The 25,273-nt window shown below is 39.3% G+C and overlaps 1 protein-coding gene across 1 annotated transcript in view; it reads left to right on the top strand.

Moving 5' to 3' along the window:
- The first annotated feature begins 20,436 nt into the window (after nucleotides 1-20,436).
- PLPP4 (phospholipid phosphatase 4) overlaps nucleotides 20,437-25,273 on the top strand; it is a 71,848-nt gene continuing 67,011 nt past the window's right edge. Inside the window, exon 1 of the mRNA XM_067299564.1 lies at nucleotides 20,437-20,557. Coding sequence (XP_067155665.1) covers nucleotides 20,502-20,557 — 56 coding nt within the window. The 5' untranslated portion in view covers nucleotides 20,437-20,501. The remainder of the gene's footprint in view (nucleotides 20,558-25,273) is intronic.

Here is a 25,273-nt window from a genome sequence, read left to right on the forward strand (position 1 = left end):
TATAATCAATGCTTCCCATTTTTTCTCTGACCTGCCAATGCAGACGTAAACTTCCTGGCCCAGGACTGTTCCTTATTGTTGCTATGAACAGCACATAAAATAGCAATACTCTAATTTATTTTTTTTCTCTAAGAACTTTTTGTAATACAATTGATAAATAGTGCCAGCAATAAAATGTATTATGCATTTTCATATTTATTAGCTTATATAAGCTGCTGTACAATCTCCAATCTGCCAAAGGATGGATGTGCAAAAACATGAATGAAGATGTAAGACCCATTTTAATGTGCACTTGCATAGCGTAGAATGTAATAGGTATGCATAAAGATTGTTCTATAAAGCAGAAAAATATGCTACAGAAAAATTATGACTCCACAGAATCTCCTGTGCAATTGATGTTATAAAATGATATAAAAACCCCATCATTTTCTGTTATATGTCATCTGACTTTTCGATGAAGATCATTAAAATGAGTGTGGGTTAGCGTAGAAGGGGACAAAAACATAGAAATATTTTAGCAGTTGTTAAAGCTTTTTAGGTAGGCTGCTTTATTTACTGGTGCATTTTCTGGTGTATTTTCAAATACAGTAAAGGTTAAGAAGACTATGGAGAAAATGTCTACATAACCTCTCCCCTCCCTTCTCACTGAGTCCCAGGAACATGAAAAGAAAGAATTCTTCAGTGTATTTTTCTTTTTTTATTCTCTTACTATTTGGAAAGTCAAAGGCCTTTTTTTAATGGTAACAACATCTTAAGAAGTCATTCATGGACCCAGATTTGAGAGATCTCAGCAAGAAATCAAGTTATGAATGTATGCAAGAAACCTTATTGTAAAAACGCTAACAGCCCTGAGCCAAGACGCACAGGATAACTATTGAAACTGTGCTTCCTAGAATCTGTAGCTTCTAACAGGGCAAGGAAAAGGCATTTCCTAAGCTTACTCACTCTTGCAGCCACACTAGATATAAAGCAGCAGAGTAATATGCTTGTGCTACTTTTTGTAGCCGTGACAGACATTTTATACCTCGCTGATCATCAATCATAAGGCACCAGGGATAGATCTCATATAAAAAGAAGAAATAAGGATGTATTTGGGCTCCGTGGATCATGTCCACATGGTTTAAAAACCCAAGGTGTTTTTTGTACCTTCCATATGTAATTTCACGACACAATAGATGATGTTATTTCCTATTGGCATTAGAACTCGGGAGCATTTGCTCCTGTCTTCTCTCAGGGATTTGGACTCTGAATTATGATCTAGTTAAAGCTCTCAAGAAGATTCCCTCTTGTCTCCTTAGCTACTTTTCATCTGTCACTTTCACCTCTCCATGGACAAGAGGGATTTTCCCTTTTGTGAAAGAGAGAACCCTGTTAGTTACTGCGTATTTCATTCTGATAGAAGGCCTATGTATCATAGAGCAAAGATTCCTAGTACTTTCTGGATTACTAGATGACCAAAAATCTCAGCCCTGCCCTGTTAAAGCCCACTTCTATGTGATGTTTATTGTCTCTTTGAGATTTTATATACTTCAGAAAGCTCCTGACCAGCCTGTGTCAGGATGTGGTCAATGAGAGATAACAAAGGTGACGGGAGATAAGGTGCTGAAAGCCAGCACTGCTTATTTATTCAGTATTTCATGCTAGAGATTTGTACTGCCTTCTCTTCCCAATTAAGTGTCAGTTTTGGCCCATGTAATCAGTTGCATAAAGCATATTTGCTTCCCTTCCAGACTCAAGACCTGATAATTTGCAGTTATAGCACTGGTTCTACAGTAATGTGCTGTAGGATCTTCCAGACTGGTTTCCCTTAAGTCGATGGATTCTTGTCAGCATGTGTATTGCGAATTCCTACACCATATGAAAGTTGATTCACCATTTCAGCCAGGGGCATTTTGTTTTTTTATGCCTGTATTTCCTTTGTTTTCCTTAGATTGCATAGTTCCTGCTCATCTGCAGTGGAATTCTGAGTGGGATAGATATTTTTTTGTCAACAGGAGCTCCAACTGAACTTTTGAACTTTTTCCTCTTTTGTTACTCAGCTCAGTTTTTTGGTGCAATTACATTGCTACAGGGTAACCAAGGTGTTTGCATAATGTTAGATGGAAAATGGGAATTAATCTATATATAGCACTGGAATCTATTTCCCATTTCCTGGCTCAATTCTTGGCTCTTTTTCACTAGTAAAGACATTCTCCTTTCAAAAGTGAACCACTCTGAAAACAGAGCACCAAAAGCACAAATGTAAAATTGGAGAAAGTTTTTCTTTTTATAGTCTTCAGACAGTCCCTCCAGCTGTCTCAGACACTTATTTTGGTATTCACACTCTCTCATGTGGTCAATAGATAAATACAGGAGGTGGAAAGGGATGCAGGGACATACAATAATAATGAAAAATAGCTGTTTGCCTGGCGACTAGACTAATAGTTCTGTTGGACTGTCAGGGATCCCCCTCTCTGGTACTTTGCATGGCTTTTGTGAAAGGATGGATGGATTCAGCCTGTGACAAAGCAAAAGGGTTTGAAATGCATCCAAGTCACCTCCAGTGAATAACCTGCTAGGCACTCCAGTGGACTAATGAATCATTTCTGAGGTTTGGGAACCTGAAAGCCTGAATCAATATATAAACATTTACTGGCCTCAGGATTGCAGTTGCTGTCGGAAGTTGCCGAGGAAGTGTCTTCATTAGTGTATTATAATCAGTAGTGTGCTTTTGGAATGAATCTCCTGATCATTTCTATTTACCACACAAGACATGTTGAAGTCACAGGGTGTCTCAGAGCACAGAAAACGAGTTTTGTTTGGATGAAACTGGACTGGAAGATCCATCTAATCTGGAACTAAACTGGAAACTCATCTAATGTGCTCCAGCCCATAATGGGCCTTCAGTTCAGGGGACCAGACTAGAGCTAGTCTGAAGCAACTCCCCAAATACACATAGTACAGACATCAAGTGCTCAGCACCTGCTGTTTTGCTCTACAACTCCACTCCTAGTAGGTTGTGCTACCTGTCAACATATATGCATATGTAACATATACTAGTAAAGATTAGACTAATGTCCTGTTTTCAGAATTTTCCCTCAGGTGTTCATCATGAAAAAAACCCTTCAATAGAACAGCTAAAAAATAAACATAGATGTTACAATAAGATCTTGTGCTGGGATCCCCCGCTGGGATCCCCTTTGTTTATCACATCACTTGCTTTTCTTTTGCAGAGGCTCCACTGATATAATTAGAGCTGGAAGGACAGCACTTAATCCCTAAGATTTTCCAATTCTGCCAAGCTTGAAATGAATACTTTGAAATTTTCTAAACTCTTTTTTGCTCAGGAAATGTTATAGGAAATATAAAATCATTTCAGCATCTCATTAAGTTCCCACTCCCCATCTTATTTTCAAAGCGATCCCTACATTTAGCTGCACGTTCTTGCTGAGGGTTTTGCAACTCCATCTCTCTGTGTGGCATTATTTGCTTTATTTAATAATAACCTTCAGTGTTTTTACCATTGCCCCTTGACTTGAAACATATTTGTTGCAGGGGCAGCCTCCTATCTGCTTTGCTATTGGCAGGCAAAGTCAACTTACTCCAGAAGCAAAGGCAGGGGGATGTTGAAAAAGGAAAGGAAAGCTGAATGTTTGACTAGAATGTCCCTTTCATTAGATGTGAGGTCACTTGCTGTGCAAGCAGCAAAACTATCCCTATTCTCTGCATGTAGGCCAAGATGTGCCAACTTGGGAAGAAGCTGGCAGTTCATAGAGAAGTCACTGTTTTAGCAAAGCTGATCAGACACTCTCTGTTTCTTTGGAAAATAATTTCTTTTTTTCCTGAAAAGCAAAATGTTTCCACTGTTTGGCCTTGGAGGAAAAACAAAAATAGATTTCCCAGAAATGAGATTCTTTCAGTGAAGCAATTAATTTAACCTAAAAGCTGCGTTTTCCAGTTTCGGAAAACTACTCATTTCGACTACCTTTCTGAAATGCACAGGAATTTATAAACAAAACATTAATGTTTTGAAGACCTATAAAGGGCAACTAGTCTCCCAGCATACCTACATTTTTTCATAGGGAGTGCTTTACATTTTTATATATCTGTTAAATGTACCCTATGATAAGTTAATTGTAATGTTAACTTGCAACAAGCTCTCAGGTGACTTAGCATATGTAAACACCCTGGAAATACAGCAATGCTTTTGTTTGTTTTGCACAGTTCAAGCTTCTAGCTGGAGAAGGTCACCCAGAACTCAGCACCACCATGGATTTTTGCACTAAAGGCAAGTGACTTGCCTGAAGACACACGCAGGTTACCGGGGAGAGAACCCAGATCTTTGGGATCTGTGGGAGAGAGCAAAGAACCTAGGTTATTAATCATAAGTCAAAATAACACTGTGTGTCATCACTGCTCATTTTAGGCAAAACCTTGGTCCTATTGATGTCAACAGAAAATGTGTGCTTTTGAGAGTAGGTATTACAGTGTCTACTATGGCAGCCAGTATGTCAAAAGTTATTTTACTTCAGATACCATGCAGGAAATATATTTAAAATTGTGCAATAAAGAACAATAAATGAAATAATAGATAACTTTCCTATAAGGTAAGGCAAGGTTTAATTCATTCACCAATCTGAGCTTTTAGTTTAATGATAAGTATATATGCAAAGTACTATATATGAAACATCCAGTAATATCAAATATATGCTATTAAATATTTACGCAATTCCTGCAAAGGTTACAAGTACATCTTAAAAGGCTAAGCACCCCAAAGCCTATGCTGCTTTGCTTAGGAACTGGTAGCTTCATCTCAATTGAGACTGTGATGGCTTTGTGCATATTTGAAATTGATATGTTCTTCAAAGGAAAAAGAAATGCTTTATAAGTTTTTTCTTCTCTTTCAGCTTAGAGCTGTGTTTTGACGTGAACTCAATTTTGAGTAAAGAGAATGTTCTGAATTTTTAAATGTTAATGTAAATACTGTACCATGTCAGTGTAAAACAGGTGCCCACTGCACACAGGACTGTGGGGGTTTTTTATGTCTGATCTGTTACACACCAAAAATTGCAGACTCCTGTGGAACAGGCTTTATAAAAGAAGGTCAGATCTCTCAGTTAAAATTGCAAAACAAAATGGCAATAGAGAATGGGATCTTGGGAGCTGAAATTAAGTCTTCTTTCTCTCTCACTCACTCATTTTGTTTACATGTATTATCATCATCTATACAAAGCTACAATTTTCTGAAGAAATACCTGATTTTTGATGCCTCTGTTTTTTTGATTTTTTTAATCCAAGGCACTTTCAATGCAAGACATTTCAGAGGGTGAATCAGGCACTTTAAACAAAAGTTATACACTCCAAAATAATGATACAGAATTATCAACAGCTTTTGTAAATCTTGACCCCATATGTGTTTCATTCCTGCAAACCTCCAAGGTATGGCTGAATGCTGCCAGGGAATGAGCATGGGCTGTGCTCCCTGTTAGGGCCTGCTCTTGGGAACACAGCCCTCCCTAATCTGCCAGCTGTTCCCACGACATGGGTGGCACCGACTTTGAGCTGCAGAAAGCACGCTTAGCTTCGCATTCCTGTGTCTGATCACATGCTTTGTTTATGGATGGCATATTTTATATTTTATATTTGTTATGTAAACACTTCACTGTTGTTATTGGTGGATCTTGTACGTTGCAGCAGTGATTCTTACAATTTAAAATGAAAATCATATCTTGAAAAGAAATCCTCAAAGAAATTCTCATTTTTGAAGCTTCCAGTGTTATTGCTCATCTTGCCTGAGGCCATTATAATAGCTTGTGTGTACAATAATATTACTGAGGCAGTGACAGGAAGGAGAGATAAAAGTCATCTCACTTTAAGGCAGTCAATGAGGTGTCTCACTACAGCCCTCATGTATCTATCTGTGTTGTTTATTTCCTGTGTTCTGGGCCTATGAGCCGACATGCAGTAATTTTGATTCTCTCTACTGCCCTGAAATCTGCACACTGAGATGCGGTTTGTTCCAGTCTTCACTGTGTTCACTGAAAAAAGTCTTCTATACAGAGAATTTTGACATTTTGAAAAGTGTTCTTCCCTCTGAAGCAGACAAAAATCATCACTGTATTCTGAGGCAGTCTTCAAAAGTTGTCCCAGGCCTCCTGGATGTTGCTAGACATTGGATCCCTGACTCTCCACCCAAGGGGGCTGATAAGAAACTGAACTGGCAGATGGAAGATAACTAGGCAGATTCCCTTAGGATTTTGTCAGCCTTGAACTGTCTCCACAAGTGCTTTGATTTATTGAGATGGCAGAAACTTGATGAGAAACTCTTTTTAATCACAATTTTACAATCTCTGTAATTTTCCTAACTAGGCCAGCCTTCAGATCTGTCTTAAAGGAATTCCTAACTATAACAAAAATGAAGAAGCTATGTGAGATGCACAACGAAGGTGCCTTTTTGCTGCTGCTCAGAATAAACTTTTGAGAACCACAAACTAAGACCGGCAGTTTGATGGATGTGAAAACAGCCTGTGGCACACATAACCAGTTGGGCAGAAATTAATAACTGTACATGTAAAGCTATCTTCATGCAAGTACAGTTCACCAAAGTATAAATAACAGACATGATCCTTGGCTTCTCTGAATCAGCAAGTTCCACTGAAGTCAGTGGAGTTACACTGATGTACCCTTAGTCTAATTTTTTTTATCATTTGAATTGCTGCAAGTTTACAAACAGTTTTTAGTATTGATTTTTCCCTGCTTTCTTGGTAGAGAATTTTGAAACACCTTGAAAGTCTCACAAAAACTTTGAATGACCTGTTTCTGTGATTCTATGACTGCACTCCAAGATGGGCTACAACAATTCCTCTCTCTTAATGGAAGTCCCTTTCTGCAGTGATACTAGATGGAAAGTTCTGTCCAAAAGGAATGCAGGAAATAAATATCAACATGTGCAGAAGTTTCATACCTGATGTCAATAAATCAAACTGTTCCAATCCCTACAGATTTTTTAGCAAGAGGGAAGACTCACAAAGCTTCAGCCTCACTTTTCTACTTTCTTATCAATAGTTTAGCATCTCTCTGACTCTGTCGAGAGCTGGAAAGACATGGAAAACTTCAAAGAAGCTGTGGCTCCATACCACAATTAGGAAACATGGATTTCTCCCTAGCAGAAACTTGTGCTGTGTACCTTTTTCCATCATGTGTCTGATGCAAAGATGTGTGCCTGTCTTGTGACCTACTGTTGGAGGACAAAGGGAAGATTCAGCTTCCCCACTGATACCTTTTGCACTGAAACCAGTAAACTGTTACTTTCTTTCAAAAACCCTGCTGTGTGTGACTTTTTGAAAGTGCATTGGATATAAATTGAAACTGGGCTAATTTGGAGTACCATTGCTACAGTGTCTATCTAGGCACTGCTGATGGAATAGCATCGTTTCCAGATTTTCAAAGTTAAGTGCTCCAGCTCAGCACTTTCCCCTCAAATTATTCCTGATAGACCAAAGTTACAAGTTCCTCTTTCTGTAAGGTCTATAAGCTAATACAGCTGCAGAAAACTATTGTGCCCTTATTCATTGAGAGCGAAATCGTGAGCTAATATCCAATGCTGATGACCTATGAATCTTAACAAGATAGTCTGATTTTCAAGTCTAAAGTGAGTGTTGGTAGTTGCAGATGAAAAACTACACCTTTTATAGCTAAAAAATGATTGTCTTTCTTCTACAGTATTTGCTACACCTTCCCATTACCATTCTCCCAGTTTACAGTAAAGTGAGATTGTGCTTGGATTATCAACCTAGCTGTACACATTTAAGTATTAAGCCTAGTAAACATAGAATCCTAATGCCCTTCTCAAAGAGTCACTGATCAGGTTATCACAATGCTTAAATTACACATCATAAAAACATAGTAATAAATAAATAAGTGGAAATATTGCCAGCACTTCAGAGACCCCTGAAGATTCACTGGTATGCCAATGAATAGCTTGTCAAACTGCAGCTGATGTCTTTTCATTAAAAATAAATATCTATACCTCTGTACCACAACCACTTACAAATACCATGAAATATTAACCTCATGGTAGATCCAGATGCTTCCTTTAAAAGCAAGTAAATAATGAGCTAAAATATTGTTTTCTAGGCTAGGATCTAAAGCATCTAATACCCAAAGGAATGATGTGAATTTTCAGCCCAAATCTGTGGACTCAAAAAGCACTAAAACAAAACATGACCTGACTCCCTTGGTCAGAAGTGATTTCCCCCACTATGCTGCTGAGCTCTTGGTTTGCTACTGTAAGTCTAAAGAACTTTTTCACTGCCTCTATCAGGAATTAGAGACATAGCATTTCAGCTGCTGCTTACAGTTGCAGAGAATCACAAAAGAGGACAAACCATAGATATTGTGGAAATAATGAGAAATTAAGGTTATTTTTGGATTACATTGATGTTGGAATGATTTGATACCTTTGTACTAGTGTAAATCTAAATTTCTCTCAATTCCAATTCTTGAGCGTGAAAAGAATCGCTCCTATTTACAGCAGAAAACTATGTTAATGATATTATTAAAACATCAACTGGTAATTTATCTTCTTCCTTGATCAAGATCTACACTGCAGTCCAGTAAGTATGTTTTGATTCTCTGTAGCAATAAAAGGGGGCTGTGAAGAGGAATAACTCATTGAAGGAGGAGGAGAAACTAAAAAGACTGGGTAAGAAGAAGAAGAAAAGATAAAAATCAGAAGAAACAAGAAAAAAGAGAATCAGGAAATCATAAAGGACAACGAAGTAAGGGTGACTGAACTTGTCACTTGACTCCAAGAATTCATCTATTCAGTTTATTTCGTCCAAGTATAGGAAATTTGTATGAAATGCTAGTATCTAAAAAAAAAAGTCCAAACTTCAGGACTGTTGGGCAAAATGGGGATCCATAGTTTTGCAAGCACCTAAAAAACTTTGATGTGCACTTTATTTTTATTATTATATTATTATTATTAGCCTTTTATTTTGATATATATATATAAATAATGAATATTTTGTGTCCATTTGTTAGAAAATACTCAGAATTTGATACCAGCAGAACACAGGACAAGACAATATGAGTTCTAATGTGTACTAAATAAGAAAATTCCAAGATTGAAAGACAAAATGTGAAGACTGAGGATCCTGAAAAAGGACTCTTTCAAGAATCTTAATAATTACAAAGTAGTCTGATGCGTCTATGTATTCTTTTTTGCTATACACAACATAATTCTGGCTCAACCGATTCCATACCGCTTTCATACATTATCTTTAACAACACTGAGGACCACAGAGGGATGAATTATTCAAGTGAAATCTTTATAAATAGACATATGAAGACATTGTTTTTTCATATCTGTAAACTTTCTGTAAAAGTAGCAATTCTCTCTTTTTTTTCATACTACTGTTTAAAATAAAAATTTCAGTATGAAAGGGAAAAAAATCCATCTCAGAATACTCAGTAAAGTCAACCTAGAGGAAGAAAAATAGAGCTTTATTGCTGATGCAGGAATTCTCCAGTGTGTCTAATTGAATGGATTTCCAAAGAATATTCTAAAGCATTTTAGATATTGCATATCTTTGCAACTTTACAGTGCCAGCCCAGTGAAAGAACCTCTAACTTAACTCTGATAAGTACCTACTGCTTTCTTGTACCTCAGTTCCAACAAAATTCAGTTAAATATTCCCTCTAGAACAAATTAAAGTATAAAACTTGTCAAGCCTTCCACTAAAAGCCTTGGGAAGTTTAAGAGAAAGTCTCTTGTACTTCTGGGCTGAATTGCTGTCAAAGATACTCTGTTCTATTTTGTTCACAAGGACTAAACATTCAGAGTAATATTAGGTTCTTTCCTCAAACTCAGCAATAAGTAGCTAATCATTATCACTCCTGTGGTACAACACTAATTATGATGAATGCACAGAATTAATTTTAATGAATACAGAATTCTGTAGGAGTCCCCCAATTTCATTTAGTTTTAATTGATATACTTTTCAAAACTATATAATTTGTGGTTGAATCCACAATAGGATCCTTTTGTATGCATTTGTGTAGCAGAAAGAGATCTCTTTGCCAATAATAGTTTTACAATACAATATTTTCACACAGCAGTATTGGAATAGCATAATTTTAAACAGCTTTCTCTCTACCATCAAACAGTATATAAGCTTAATCTCTAAAACTAGTTGATTAAAATCTGTCTGCAGTTGTAGAAAGTAAAACATGTATGAACTGATTTTTCTCGTTTGCTCATTTATTCTGTTATTTACCAATCAGTACCTAAAATTTCATAATATTTTTAAAAAGCCAAATAAATATTTAACATTTGCCTTAGGCTTTCCCAGAAAAAAAAAAATTGTCCAGCAACAGAATTGCTTATTTCTACTTCTATGAGGAGACACAGTTGTTTCATAAAATGAAACCTCAATATTGATTATGTACCCAGAGTGGCCAGCACCCATGTTGCTATAGCCTGGGATGGTACCAAGCTCAGTGGTGCCATTTAAATTTAAATCAGCTGCCTACTGTTTTACCTCATCGTTATCCGCAACGAGTACTACTTTCTACTTGTGCACAGCAATCAATTTCTGGCTTACCTGTAAAGGTGCATTTAGATTTGCCAAATCATGTAGTTGCTGACACCCAAAACTATAGAATTATTATATAAATGGTGTATACTTCCCCTGCTAGGGAACAGTAATGGCTGCTGATCAAATTGGCTAATAATTCTAACTTGCAATTCAGTCTGCTTAATGTTGAAAGCTGGGTTCAACCACTGTGTTTGATTAATAAGCAGCCTTCACTTTGAGCAGCTACAGCAAAATTAGCAGTAGTACACACATACACACATGCACAATCAACTCCTTAGCCTACTTAAAAAGCTGCTGCTTTTTAAAATGTGGATAACATAGAAGGCAAAGAAAAAGAAGTAAAATACTAATGCTGTTACAATGCGCCTTGGATAAAAGTAAGCATCAAGGTCTTTCAGGCTATCCCAGGCTACCTTGCAGGAAATCATGAATACATTTTAATACATTTTCTAGGCGTCTAAAAGGTAATATACCTTGATCCTCACCCTGTCCTTCCTCTTCTTGTCTCCTAGCAAAATATATCCTTTATAATATATGTTGGAAATGATATAAATTAAACCACATATCTTCACTTAACAGAAATCCACACCTTGCAATATGGGCCAAACAGCAGTGACTTCTGTATTTAAACAAGCATATAAATTATGATTAAGTGAGTGTTATGAAGCATGAATTGCAGGGTTCAAGCTTGGGAGCTCTGGGACAAGTTTTTGCCATCTCAGTCACAAGCTATGTGTAGCATAAACTGTTCAAATTAATTGTAGTTTATATTTAGTGGCATTCATGGAAACTGATACTAAATCAGGATGTTTCTGCCCTCCTCTGACCTGTGCTATATATGACAAAACATTGTCAATATGTCCTGATTAGCCATGGAAATAACAGCATCTCTTCCACTTCTGCAGCTTTTGACAGCACAGTTCAGTATTCAGTAAGGTAAGACTTCAATGTGAGGAAGAGGTAAATTGCTTCTTTTGCTGCAATGTGGGTGAATGTACCAGACCTCACAACATCACAGATTTTAAAGAGAAATGAGGTCTCTGGTTAGCGCTTCCTAGTCCCTGGTTTAGAAATCCCATTTGCAGTAGCTCACTGCTACAACTTAAAAAGTGTTGCCACTATCATCTGGCAGAAAAGCCTCTTTCTCCTCCTAAATATCGCTGTCATGCTCACTGGTTGAGGAAGCCCACAGAATGGCAATAAAGCACGATCCCTTCCAGGACCCCCCGACGCATTGTTTTGGCACTCCCGAGTACCACTGCAGTGAGCCCAGTCACTAGCACACAGCGTTCTTCCAGCACTGGCAGCGCAGTTCCCGCTGCGTCCAAGTGCGCTCTCACCGAGCCGGATTCCTAAGGCTGTGCAACGAATGGCGTGCTTAAAGGGGAAAGCAGTGTCTGAAGCTGTACTGACACATGACTCCTGGTTTTCTTCCTTCAGCTGATTTAGCTAAAAAAAGCTGCGTAAGGATCTAAAAAGTTACTGGATCTCATCCCATTTTGTTGCTCCTGGGGCTATTTCTAGTAAAATTGGGATAAAAAAAATTCTGCTCTGAACAGCTTCAATATTTTGCCTTCCTTATCACACAAAAATCAGATGAAATAGCTACTAGTTACAAAAAAATCCAAGTGAAACATGAACAAATGGTCCTTTATGGTTACTGAGTACTAAACAACCAGCCCATATTTAGACTTCTGAGAGTTTATGTTTTGCAATTTCTATCCAATCCAAGAAGTGGCCATTTTATTTACTCATGTTATTTGTGCTTGCTCTTCCATTTAGCTCTTGTATCTAATTGTTCTGTTTCATTGTGCTCCCTTTTCGGTCAAGAGTCATTTGAAGTGACTGTGGCAACTGCTGGCAAGTTTATACTACTATTACAATCACACACACACAAAAAAAAAGTAATTACACAATAGCTTCATTGAAGTCAATGAGGCCATTCTTGGCATAAGGTGTTACTTATAACTAAAGACAGCAGAAATCTACTTTAAGTCACAGTCTCCTATTAAATACAGCACAAAAATACTATATATTGTAAATGTTATACACTTGAATTTATCACAGATTTATTATGGAAACATTAATGCTTTTACCAACTGCAATACCACAACAAAATACACCAGATAATGACTACTAAAACTTCAGTGCTGCAAACACCAATTGGTTCATTAATATATATGAATTTCCCTATTTAGACTTAGCAAATTTCACTGTGATGCTTATTATTAGGTGCAACAGTGTGCAGGCTGAAAATAAGCCTCACAGGCAAGTAATCCAGAAAGTACAGCTATAAAGAACCTATTCTGAAAAGGCTAAGCAATAGTCTGGTAGACAGATTTCACTGAAAACAGCTGTAGTGGCATGCTGCGGGCTCGCTGTCTTGGTAGGGGAGGATGCCCAGGGTGCAGTGGGCACCGGCAAATTCTGCCCGTGCCCGGTAGTACTAGCACACGTTGCAGTGTAGTTCTGGGCCACAAGATGGCTCCAAGCCCATACCTCAAGCTTAATAAATTTTCAGACTATACATTTGACACAATTTTATTAAATGGCAACTACTGAAATACACTGATATTTTAATGTTTGGAAAAACTGTTTTATTAGGCACAATCATGAGCCAATTGTAGACAGTTGTATAGTGACTAAACAGAAATGTTAACAATTTGCTTTTATAAATGTTTAAATATGATATCCAAGGCAATTAAGATGTGCATGATGACATCAAGCTGATTGAGGTCTGTAATTCCTTTGAGCTTGCTTCTCTCTCTTTTTTCACTCATTAGAGTACCCACTTCGGAGAGAAATCATCTGCAATATACATGGAACAGCAGATATTTACCCTGATGGTGGGATCATTCCAGCTACCATATGCATCCGTGTGGACATTTACACAACAGGTAAAACATTTTCATTCTTAACTGGCTTCCTTAAAAAAACCACCATGACTTTAGAGTTACTCTAATGCTAAATACACAACCAAGGGCTGTGCTCTGCATCTGGGGGTGCAGTATAGATCTAACTCTCCAAAGACCAGCAGTGGTATTTCGGTGTGTCTAATGGCAAGAACTCTTACTTTAAAGTCTCCTTGTGAGGTGGTTGTAGGTTTAGAACTTGAATAAAGGCTGTCTTTTCATTGACATATACTGATTTCAGAATCCTTTGCATGCTGTGACTTTTGTCCTATACTAGGCAAAGATTATTATTAAGCCCTAGAAAGAGCATTTCTTGGTGAAAATTAAACCTTTACATCTGATACAAGATTAATTTACCTAAACTAGCAAGCTGACTTATGTGTAATAGACAAAATCTCCTGAATTAAGCCATTTAAACTATTTTGTGCTGGTAATGTTCTACAATAATACAAGAAGTCTGGCCAGTTCAGAAAGCTAAAATCCTCGACTGACGTAAACTGGGAAAAGACAGTTTAAAGTTCCAGTTCTTGGCTGACACTGCCCCAGAATAGAGCCCTGCATGTACTTTGGTCTTGACTGCCCCCAATGTCAATTAGCACAAAGCAGAGTTACATCAGGGTGACTTTGTGAGTATGCTTAGGGAATCCGGATATGTGGTGTGCAGAATACAGGAAGAAAAATTGAGAACTTTTCCCCATGGTAAACTGGATTTAATTAGTCAAGCAGCCATGAAGAACAACAGAAGCAGTAAGATATTAAAAAAAAAAACAACAAAAAAAACCCCAACAACATAAATACAGCACAAGAAAATCTCTAAAATACACTTTTGTTTCCTTGTTTGAAAGAATAAATAGATTCTTTTTAATATATTGTAATTGCTGTAGAATATAAAGCTACCCAACTCTCAAGCCAGGCTTGATTTTAGTGATTGTTTGACCTACTGTTTTTGCTTAATCGTCTGGTTGTCTACAGACTTAAGCAACTGGAAACTGCACATTTTGTTCATCTGGACATTTCTTAGTGTCTGATCTGTATGAATTTGAAGCCATGTCAGTTTTTATGTCAAATAATGAAATTAACCCCAAAATGAAACTTAACTGGCAAACTGCACCTGATTTTTCATCAGAACTATAAACATTTGACAAAATTGTCAAGCTTTACTCAACATTACTTAAATTGTTCTTAAACATACAAAATTATTTGACATTTTTGGGTTTGGGTGGGTGAGACTCTTCCATGGTTTCAAGGCTCATTCCAAACTCTTTTCATAGGTTTACAAAGAAATAATGCTCTTGTCTTATTTGTCCCACGAAGAACCTAGATCACTTACAGGTAGCAGCAGATTTGAGCTATATAATAAGACCTATCAGGTATCTGTGTAAGATATTATTATATGCTGGAGGCATAATTCTTCCTTTCTGAAAGGAGAGGCTCTTTTTGAAACTATAGTTCCTCCTGACTTCAACAGTAGTGGGCCTCTTGTGAGGAAACATAAAGAACGTTCTCTGTGCTCAGTCACTCGCCCTTATTATATACAATGTAATTATAATCAGTGATTTAATGGATTCAACAATGAGGCATTTATTCAACAAAAAGTCTCAGTAAAGTTATAAAAGGTACAAAAGATGGTGTTTGGCCCATGGCATCATCGTTTCAGGTATTCTAGTCAAATTTCTCTGTAAGGTATCTTAAAATTCTAGGTTTGGCTTTCCCTTTTCTGTGTAATCTTAGATCTCAGGGAATCACAATCTCAGTGGCAATACCTGCACATGGCTACATACAATGGCTACTTTTTCCTTTTTACTTAACATGGGTCATAAGTATTCGTGAACATCTGACTCACCTAAAGTAGTAGAAACCTGTTACATAATCTTTCTCTAGGCAACCAGTTAAAGCATTATGTAGATGTGCTTTCTACCATACAAATTTACAACAAAAAAATACAAAAAATATACGCTAGTTTCTGCAATGAGTTCTAGTAATTAAGAAATGACTTATGCAGGTTTAAGAGTTTCCCATGAGGTACTCATACATATGCATAGACATTTACTCAGAAATAAATTATATGCCTATTCCAAATTTCTTATTCTTTTCAATCCTCATAATTTTGGTTTAGCTTAAGTCATATAAAACAGTGAATGACAGAGAGAAGAGGGCTATGGAACTACACAGTTCTGGAGAAAATTCAGAGGAGAAAAAGATAAAAACCTGTAGCTCTTGTTCATTGATTTATGTGAACTGGTAATACTGGTTCACCTCAAAGGAAGTGTTTCACATGGCTAATAACGTCATCTCAGAATCAGTGGGACTGACACAGGTATACATGTATACAAAGCTCTCTGTTTTTTGTTTGGTATTCAGGCACAAAAAAGGGCCTGTCTGCACAGGATGAACTACAAGTGTACTTGTGTCCTCAAGCTGTTTACTGCCTACAGTTTCAAGGGCTGAGCAGGGCTATGACATCCCTCTTACATCCCTCTTGCCCATAGGGACAACAGTTCTAGTACATTAGTTGAGTAGCAGAGGGAAGTTTATACTGTCACTGCCAATCTGCTACCTTGTTTGGATAGAAAGCTGACTGTACATATATGCCACCTAAACCCATGAGTAAGGTATGCTCATAGTGCAATCCAATCACGGTCACATCATTCACTGGATTCTCCTAACCTAAAGGTCTGAGAAAACCATTGCATAAGAAATAGGCTTGTTTCACTGTGCAGATGGGACCCAGGCTTGCAAGTGCTGACCTTCATGTACGCACATTGAAAACCTGGACTTCTGAGAAGTGCCTATGTCCATGCATTTCTTCTTTTGGAAAAAAAAAAAGAGTGAAGAAACTTAAAATAGAGGAGATGGTGCATTTTGATATTTTTTCCAATCAACAGCCACACATTTGGGTTATAAATGGCTATTCCATTTGAAATTTACTTTAATTTCTAATATCATAATTTACTTTATGCCTTTTTATAGCAATTATAGCAAAGTGTTTGTATTTATATTCATAGATCAGACACTAACACTATGCACTGAAAGAACAAAAAAGAAAAATATAGTCTCTGTCTCAGAAAGTTTAAAAACAGATTGAAGAGACTGAATTACTTTAAATGACTCAAGAATGAGCAAATATAAAGTAATTGTATTAATCCCATTGTATTAACTCATAAGTATTAAGGGGAAGGGAAGGGAAAGGGAAGGCAAAGAGAAAGGGGAAGTGAAAAAGGAAAGCATATATTCTCAATTAGCAGACAATTCTGGAAGAATCTTACATTTTCTGGTCCTTTACTTTTAATTTGAGTTTGGGTTATTCAGCTAGGAATCCAGAACATGAAGAGCACTAATCTGATTCTGGCTTAGGCCACAGTGCTACAAAGCAAGCCCAGTTATACAGGACAGAGAAAGAATTGTAAAGTTTAGCTGCGAAGACATGACAATATTATGGACAAGGAATAATAAATATATGATAGAAGATAGTGAAATATATGTTGAATTGGGTATAAATCTAAGCCCTAGCCACAGCCCATGAAAACTTTATGGACATACAAGATTCCACAACTTACAAGTCCTAAGAATGAGCCAGACAACAATATTTCTGGTGATTTTTTTTGTGCTTCAGATTCCAGAAGAGTTACAAGCCTTAGAAAATGGTCAGAAAAACAACTTCTGCAGTATCAGTTGTTACTATTCCTTATGTTTTTGTCATGTCCCTTCTGCTGCAAGTTTATTATTTTCCATGGCTTTTTACCTGCTTTGGTGCAAAATCAGTCTGTTTTAAACTCAGTTTACTGTGAGCTGCAAGACTTTGCCCTTAGGCAGGTAAGAAGCACTCATGCATCCCGCTGCATTGACGAAGAGCTGTAACCTACAGCAAAGGGGTGATGACAAACAACAGAGGGACAGTATTAGTTATACAGCTGTTTCTGCCTGTGAACATCTGTTCATAGACTAAAAGTAGGCTGCAGGTGGCTGATATAAGTGCACAGTTGAGAAAAGGATGCAAGAAGCTTTCTCCTTTCTGCTCCCAAGCTGGAGTCAGTCCAAGTAGAGACTCTGGACTTCCTGAGAGAAAACTATTTCATAGCTACCTCCAGAGGAGTGGAATCAGCTCTCTTTTGTTCACAGTGACACCTAAGAAAATGGGATAGCATTAAGAGCACCTGTTGCACCTATTGTAGGGGTAGCATGAATCGCAAACTGGGGAGGGTCATTGTGGTTTGCTCTGAGAATCTGCTGCAGTGCACTGACTCTACACTGCTCCCACTGCAGGGTTCTAGCTTAACGCCTAGCTTAAATCTATTCCCAGCCAGATATCTCTATCTCATTTGCTTGGTTTAAAAGTCAGAACAAGTTTTGTTCAGCTGCCAGCTGCAAGCTCAGTCTGGTTTCAAAAAAATCAATTTGGGGTATTTATGCTTCATAAATCACCATTAGCTAATACATACTAGGGAATCAGAACGCTGCAAGCAGATAGCTACAGCACTTTTTTTTTCATTTTAAATCTGTAACTAGTATTATTTGTTAGCTCTACTGCTAAGAGTTAAATGATTTCAAACAATAATACTGACCAGAGAGGAAAATCCCCTCTTCTGTACCAGGATAGTAAGCATGTAGCAAAGCCCGAGGAGCTGCAGGATCCAAAGGCTAAGACAACAGACAGTTGAACAGATACTTTCAATTCCAAGACAATGATGAAAATAGGAAAAGATGCATGATAAATACTATATACATGCTGTCTAGATGCTCAAGCAGGGCAAATGCAGCTTACCCATTTCTGTCACCTGTCACCTCCACAGCCTGTGTAGAACTGGCAATTTCAGTACAGACTGCCAATATTGTCTGCAGCTTTTAGTTCATATGACTGGCTTGATTCACACAAACTATGAGGCTATTCCCATAAGTAAGGACTATTCATGAAAACAAAGATTTTTCTTGTGCACACCTAGCAACAATGTACATATACATTCACTAGTCACTTGAGGCAGAGACTAAAGAAAATACAAAGATTTGACAGTAGAGGACAAACCAATTGAGAATTTTAAAAGGAAGGAGACACATCCTTTAGCAGCAAGAGAAGCTTAAATACACTGATTTCACAATTCAACTTTATGTTTCCTGAACCAGAATCACATTTATTTTTAAATCAAGAATGTAAAGAAAAGACCAAGCTTCATCTTGAAAATCAGGGAAACAAGACATATACAGGAGGCAGATCTCATTTAAGTAACAGTAGCATTTTAAGTGCTCTCTCCAAATGCCAGTCACACACTTGTGTTTTCTGAGCTTCAGTCACTCTCCCTGCAACAAATCTAGCACTCACATAGTTAGCTGGAGCAAACAGCCCGTATTGTTTAGATGACGTTAGTAGGGAAGCTTGTGCCTCTCTGTTCTTCCACAAGCATGGTCAATAAAAGTTTTACTACATGGCAGTTAATTCAGAGTTCAAAGCCTTCATCTGATAAAGAGTGGATATATTAAGCAGATGAGTTTAAACCTCTCTAGCATTAATTCTCCAGCAATAATCATGTAGTAAAGTAAGTTGGTTCCCTAATGCACTACTGATGGTTGCTTTGTAACTATGTGCACTAACAGCTATGAACACTTTCCTGAAGGACATGCCTTCTCAAAGGGCAGTAGAAAGCAGATAATTAAATACATTTAAATGTGAATTAGTTTGCTGCATTTAGTGACTTAAGCTTGAACTTATCTTACAATTAAAATGTTCAGAACTCAGTCTCTCCATGCATATTTAAATGAACTCTCTGTAAAACTAGCCTAAGGCAATGTAAGGCTTAGGGTGGCTCTGAGTTTGCCACTGGGAAGAATGGAAAAGGGTTGTGGTGGATTGGAGGTGTCACAGGGGAGAACCAAGGCCATGGTTGTTTTGCCACCTCTGTCTCATCCCAGCAATCTTCAGCCCCACATGACCATCTCTTCCATCTATTTATAGAGCTGGACCTGGCTCTATGAATGGACATTGACTCAGAATATCTATTTATGCTATAATCTTGCATACTGACCAAGTGAAGCAGGAGTGACATCCTGGGTTATTTGCATTAACAATAAGAAGTATGGTTTAAAAAGATATGAATGTCTAAGTGAGTGGAAAGCCTGTAAGAGGCATCTGATATACTGCAGAAACTATTCAAACACTGTTAATCCTTTATGCAAAGATTACATAACGGTTCCAAGCTCAATGTCAGCATGGGTTGTCTGGCATGTAATTGCCCATTGCACAAACTACCAGCAGTTAGAGCCCTTACGAGCAACCACTATATCTTCGCCTGCTGCTGCTGCTGCTGCTTCCCCCCATGTTTGGCTCCATCTTTTCGGAGCGCCGTCCTTCGCTACGGACCACGCACGAACACAGCAATGCCAGCCTGGCCTCATCGGAGCTGCACCGTGCTGAGGCCTGACATTCAGCAGGCTGCTGCGCCCTGAGGAAGCTCCCTGGGGGCGCAGCGGGAGCGCTTCACGCTGACGGGCAGCGGCTAATTTCCTCCGCGCTGGCGTGCGTGGCGGTGGCGGTGTGCGGCAGCTGAGGCAGAACACGCGCTCCCCACGTCCGCAGGGCACCGTAACGCCCCGGCTCCCCGCAGCGCCGGCCGGGGCACGAGCCCGGGGCCGCCCCGGCTCCCCGCAGCGCCGGCCGGGAGCGCCAGCGGCTGCGCGGCGCCGCGGGGGCAGGGAGGCAGTGGAAATCCCCAGGATCCCCCGGCCCCGCGCGGGGCGACGCCGCGTCGGGCACCGGGAGCCGCCCCCGCGCCGGCAGCCGCGTCGGCGGGGCGGCCCGCGCCGCTCCCCGCCCCGCCCAGGCCGGCGTGCGGCGCGGGCGGCCGCGCAGCGGGGGGATGGCGGGGCCCGGGCCGCACCTCCCGGGGCTCTGCGCGGCGGCCGCCTTCCCTCGGGGCCGGCGGGCGGCGTGAGGCGGCCAAGCCGCCCCGGGGGCGCCCGCCCTGGGCGCGGGGAATGAGAGGCGGCGCCGCGGGGCTGCCGGAGCCCGCCGGGACCCACCATGCGGGAGCTGGCGATCGAGATCGGCATACGGGTCCTGCTCTTCGGGGTCTTCGTGTGAGTGCCGCGCCGGGAGCGGGCGGGGGAGGGAAACTTCTGCCGGGGCGCCGCCGCCAGCCGCCTCCGAAACTGCCTCAACTTTCCTTCGCCGCCCGCCGCCGGGGTCGGCCCCGCTTCCCCTCTGGCGCCCGAGTTCGCCCTCGGCCCCCGGCCGCGGTGCCGGGCTGGAGGGAGGGCGGCGGGGCGAGCGCCCCTCGGGCCGGGGCGGCAGCGGCGGGGGGTGGGGGGGGGTGTCCACGCGGGGCGAGCGCCCCTCGGGCCGGGGCATCGGCGGGGGGGGGGAAGTCACCCCGCAGAGGAGCGCCCCTCGTTCCGGGGCGCGGGGGAACAGTCTCCCCTCAGCTCCCTTAATCGTTGACGGAGCTGTCGCCGTTGCCCCGTCCGGGGGGCGCGGTGGGGCGAGGGTGTTGTCCCCTCCTTGCCCCGGGTGTTTTTTTCATTTTTCTTTTTTTTTTTCTTCTTCTTCCTCTTCCACCCTCCCGGGTCTTGGGTTGTTCGGGGAACGCGGGGAGCCCTCTCCGTCCTGGGACACTAGGGATTTGCCGAGGACCTGCGGGATTTTTTTTGTCGGAGAAACTACTGTTTGTGAGAGAAGTGTACAAAATATCTAGCTGCTTTTTATGTTTGTTTGTTTTTCCGTTTGGATGATTATTGTTTTTAATACGAGGCCTGATCTGCCAAGGTTGTAAATGCAACTAAATAGCTGGCTTGCAGCACGCAGGACCTGCAGCGAGCGCCGGATGCTCCGGGGCAGGCGCTCCCGGTGGCAGAGCCTCAGCGCGGGTACTGGCACCTGGGGAAGGGCAGCAGGGTGAATATAAAATACAGTGTATTTTAGCTGGCCTTGGAAAGCATATCCACACACTGGTATGTAGGAAGAAAAGCAATGAAAATCTGATTTCTTTAGATGCTGAAAGAAGTACAGCCATCACTGAAGGCACACTCTCTTTTTTTGCCTCTTTACCAGGAAGCAGTTGCACATTAATTTGCCCTGTATACTTCAGGGAGGCTTCCCCCTTCCCTTTCAGGGCTGCATCTGTTTTTTTCTTTTGGGCACTTCTCATTCTCTATGGATTTGAACAAGGAAAAGTTCTGTTCTACATAAATTTGCATTTCAGTTTCTTAATATTTAAAGATGAATATTCTCAATCTTTATGATCCCTCTAAAGTATTATAGAAATTGGATCAGATTATCAAATACAGATTGCTGCCACTTTACTTGCTTGCCTACTTAGCAATGGATTGTGTTTGTAACAGGTGCCTGCAATAATAGTCTAGGGTATCTATTAAGTCGTGGTACTGAGTTACAGGTAGTTGTATTGGAATGCTTTGATTTGATATCTGTCTGAACCTTTCATGGCTAATGAATTAATTGCTCAATATCCTGATACTTGATTTTTTCCTCAGAGCTCATTTCTCTTGAATATTGATGCAAATCTTTTATGAAAAATGCAACCTGTTTGCTAAAAGTGTCGTCCTCTTCATTTTAGGATAGACTTTCATACCTTCAAAAACCTGTAAGGTACCCTTGATACCTTTCTACTAAGTTGCATCTTATTTTGAGAGTTGTTCCTTTTAACATAACTCTTTTCTAGAATAAATGGAAAAATAGGTTGAGCAAAGACCTCAGAATCTGATGTTACATCAAAACCTTGCCCTCCATTATGATTGCAGGTGTAATTCATCACTTACACCACCAATAAGAGATCTTTTAATATAGCTTTTTTCCACAGGATAAAAATCATGCCCAATTATATTATAAGTAGTAATTTTTAGGGTATGCTTGCCATCAGTCTCCCATTTCCCCTCTAAAAGATTCTGTGATTTTTTGCTACTTACTTTATGCAGTAGTTCTGAAATTAACTGAAAGCCTTGGGTGGCTAAAGGAAATGCTTTCAGTAGAGTCACCATAATGCCAAATGGCAAATGACTAAGCAAACAATTTTTACATTTTAATGTGGCTCAGCTCCTGCCTTCTTGGAGTTCTGGGGAATAATTCCAACATTATCATAGGTCATTTAGAGCATTCATTGACAATATAGAGATCATGATATCAAAAAGTACCAAATATATATCATTCTAAACTCACATGCAAGTCTTCAAGAAACTAAATACCTACCTGCACTTTATTTGTTTGTAATGATTACAAGAATATAATCTCTAGGTAGACCAAAAGAATGATTTTTTTATTTAGATAACCTCACACCTAATATATATATATATATATATATATATATTTTTTTTTTTTTGCTTTGGAATAGTATTCAGTATTTTTCTCCAATTTTCCTAAGAGGTACTTATTCATCTTTTAAAACCTCTTTAAGTTATAGAGATTTATATATTAGTTGTGCTTTCTGGGGTTCTGTAGACAGCGAGAGCATCCCTTTTTAAGGAGTTGTGAGATCATTGAAGTGTCTTTTGAGGAATGAATAATTACTGGTGAATTGGGAAGCCCTGGAATCAGAATCCAGGCGGCAGCAATATAAGCTCTGCTGCAGAATCTATTTCTAGGAATGAAAAGGCAGTGTGGTTCCCCTCCCCCTTGGAAAGGCATGCCATTAACACCAGTGATTTGAGGCTAGGTCTGAAATCTTCTCTGTTGAGATGCCAGCTGCGGCATAGATATTTGTCCACTAGGAACTGGACTGAAGGAAATTACTTAATTCTGCAAAGATGGTGATGACTTTGGGTCACTACCAATATTTACAATATTAGAAGTCTGACCTTGAAGAGAATGGTTCCATAGCTCATTGCCAATCAGATGAACCATCTGTGCCTCCCAGATGTCTTTTTAGCTTCCTCCTACTGATTAATATAACTCAGAGTAATATACATATTTTGTACCTTAAGATGCAAAAGGGAAAGATGCATATTCTATGTTGTAGTTTTGGTTGATGATAAATGTCATTTCATAAAAATGGAAGTGTGAAAACGTATGTTGATGATTGTTGAAATTAACTGTATTGCCAATTTGAATGTATTCTACAGCAACAACCACCTTCTCTGTACTTAGACTCTGGCAACTTTCTTTTTTCCCCCGTTGGCCATAATTACGATCTTTAATCGTTCCACTGAAGGCAAAAACCTATACTTCTATTTTTTTTTTAAGTTCTCCTTTGTCATGCAAATGTAGATGGTTACAAATTATGCATGTTTTTGATGGTTGTATATTGGTTTGGATGAATAATACTTCAACAGACTTTGAATAACAATAATGAGATACTCTGTTCTTAGCAATTGCTAAGTGTTCAGTTAGCAATTAAAGATAAGTTTAGGTGTTGAAATTAAGCAGCTCAAGCTTTTGTGCATTTACAAAGATCAAATGCTGAAGGTTATTTTAGCTGTCAGGATATACTGCTATTGAAAGAAAGATTAGTAAGGGGAGATTTATTTGAAGACTTACAGCTGTCTGAAAGTCAGAAGCACTAATTAAAAAACTGGTTGTAGTGAAAAACATACTTGATGCCCACTTTACTGAAAGGGTAAATAGTTATTCTTCGAGTACCTTTAGCAAAACAGCCCTGGAGCCATGAGTTGCAGACTGTAGAGAGGATGGTGGTTTTTTTTGTTCTGCTGTACAGTTTTTCCCAGTTGCTTAAGACTAACAAAATCATCTTCATTTTCAAAATATTCAGCCTTATGCATTTTGACAGGGCTGAGCTGATCATAGTGAGCATAGGTGGTGTGCTACTTACCCGGCAAAGACACTTCTGTGTAATTTGACCAGTTATATGCTTTAAGTGAAGAGGTTTTATGTACCATTATACAGTGTAAAATATCTCTCTAGTTAAACCTTAATTTTAACTAAGAATCGATTCTCATTTCACTTAGTTTGTTAGATACTTTATTAAAAAGTATCTGTGCATACAGAAGTGGATTTTCAAAAGCAAGATCTTTCATGTAAGGTCTCAGAAGTAGAAAGGGTTTATTGTTTAATATAACAGTTGTGAGCATGTACTTTAACAGAAAAAAATAACAATTTGAAGAATGATTGGACTAGGATCTTGCATGTCTGTTTCCTTCATTTTACAGTTATTCCTATGACTTGCAGCATTTTATGATGCCTGATTGATGTTAAATGTAATCAGTCTTTCATCTGCTCCATGTGGCTAGTGGCATTTATCGATTATGGAATGCTTGATGCATCGGAATTGTTTTGACTGAATTGTTTTTATTAGGTTAAGGCAACTGTAGAAAGATTTCTGAGCAGGTCTGATCTTTTACATGGGAATGATGATGTCCTTAAAATGCTGTTCTTTCTCTGTCCTGAAAAGAAGAGATACATTGAGTGGTAGTTCTGAGTGTGGCTGTAATTGCCAGTAGACTTGCCCCAGTTTGTTAGTAAAATACATGTTATTCTGCTTTTGATACGTCCTGCAAAGAAAACTTTTTCAGCTCTTTCGGATGTTTTAGAAGATCACAGCGTTGTCTTAGCAGGAAGATAGAAGAATTGGTGTGCATTGTGGTATATTTAGTAAGATGACTTTTAGTGTCAACAACATATCCCTGATGTTTGTGGAGCTAATTGATTAAAAAGACAGTCTTTCAAGGATTGCTTCATCAAACCTTGAGCTCGTCAATGAGTGTGATGTGATTAAAATATAAATGTCATTCAAGGTAATTGGATATCTTCCCTACAGCACAGTCTCATTAATAGCCTCCCTTGGGGATAAATGTTTATCTGCAGACTTATGTATATATATACATTACACA

Source organism: Apteryx mantelli, chromosome 7 (assembly GCF_036417845.1).
Source record: "Apteryx mantelli isolate bAptMan1 chromosome 7, bAptMan1.hap1, whole genome shotgun sequence".
Lineage (NCBI taxonomy): Eukaryota > Metazoa > Chordata > Aves > Apterygiformes > Apterygidae > Apteryx > Apteryx mantelli.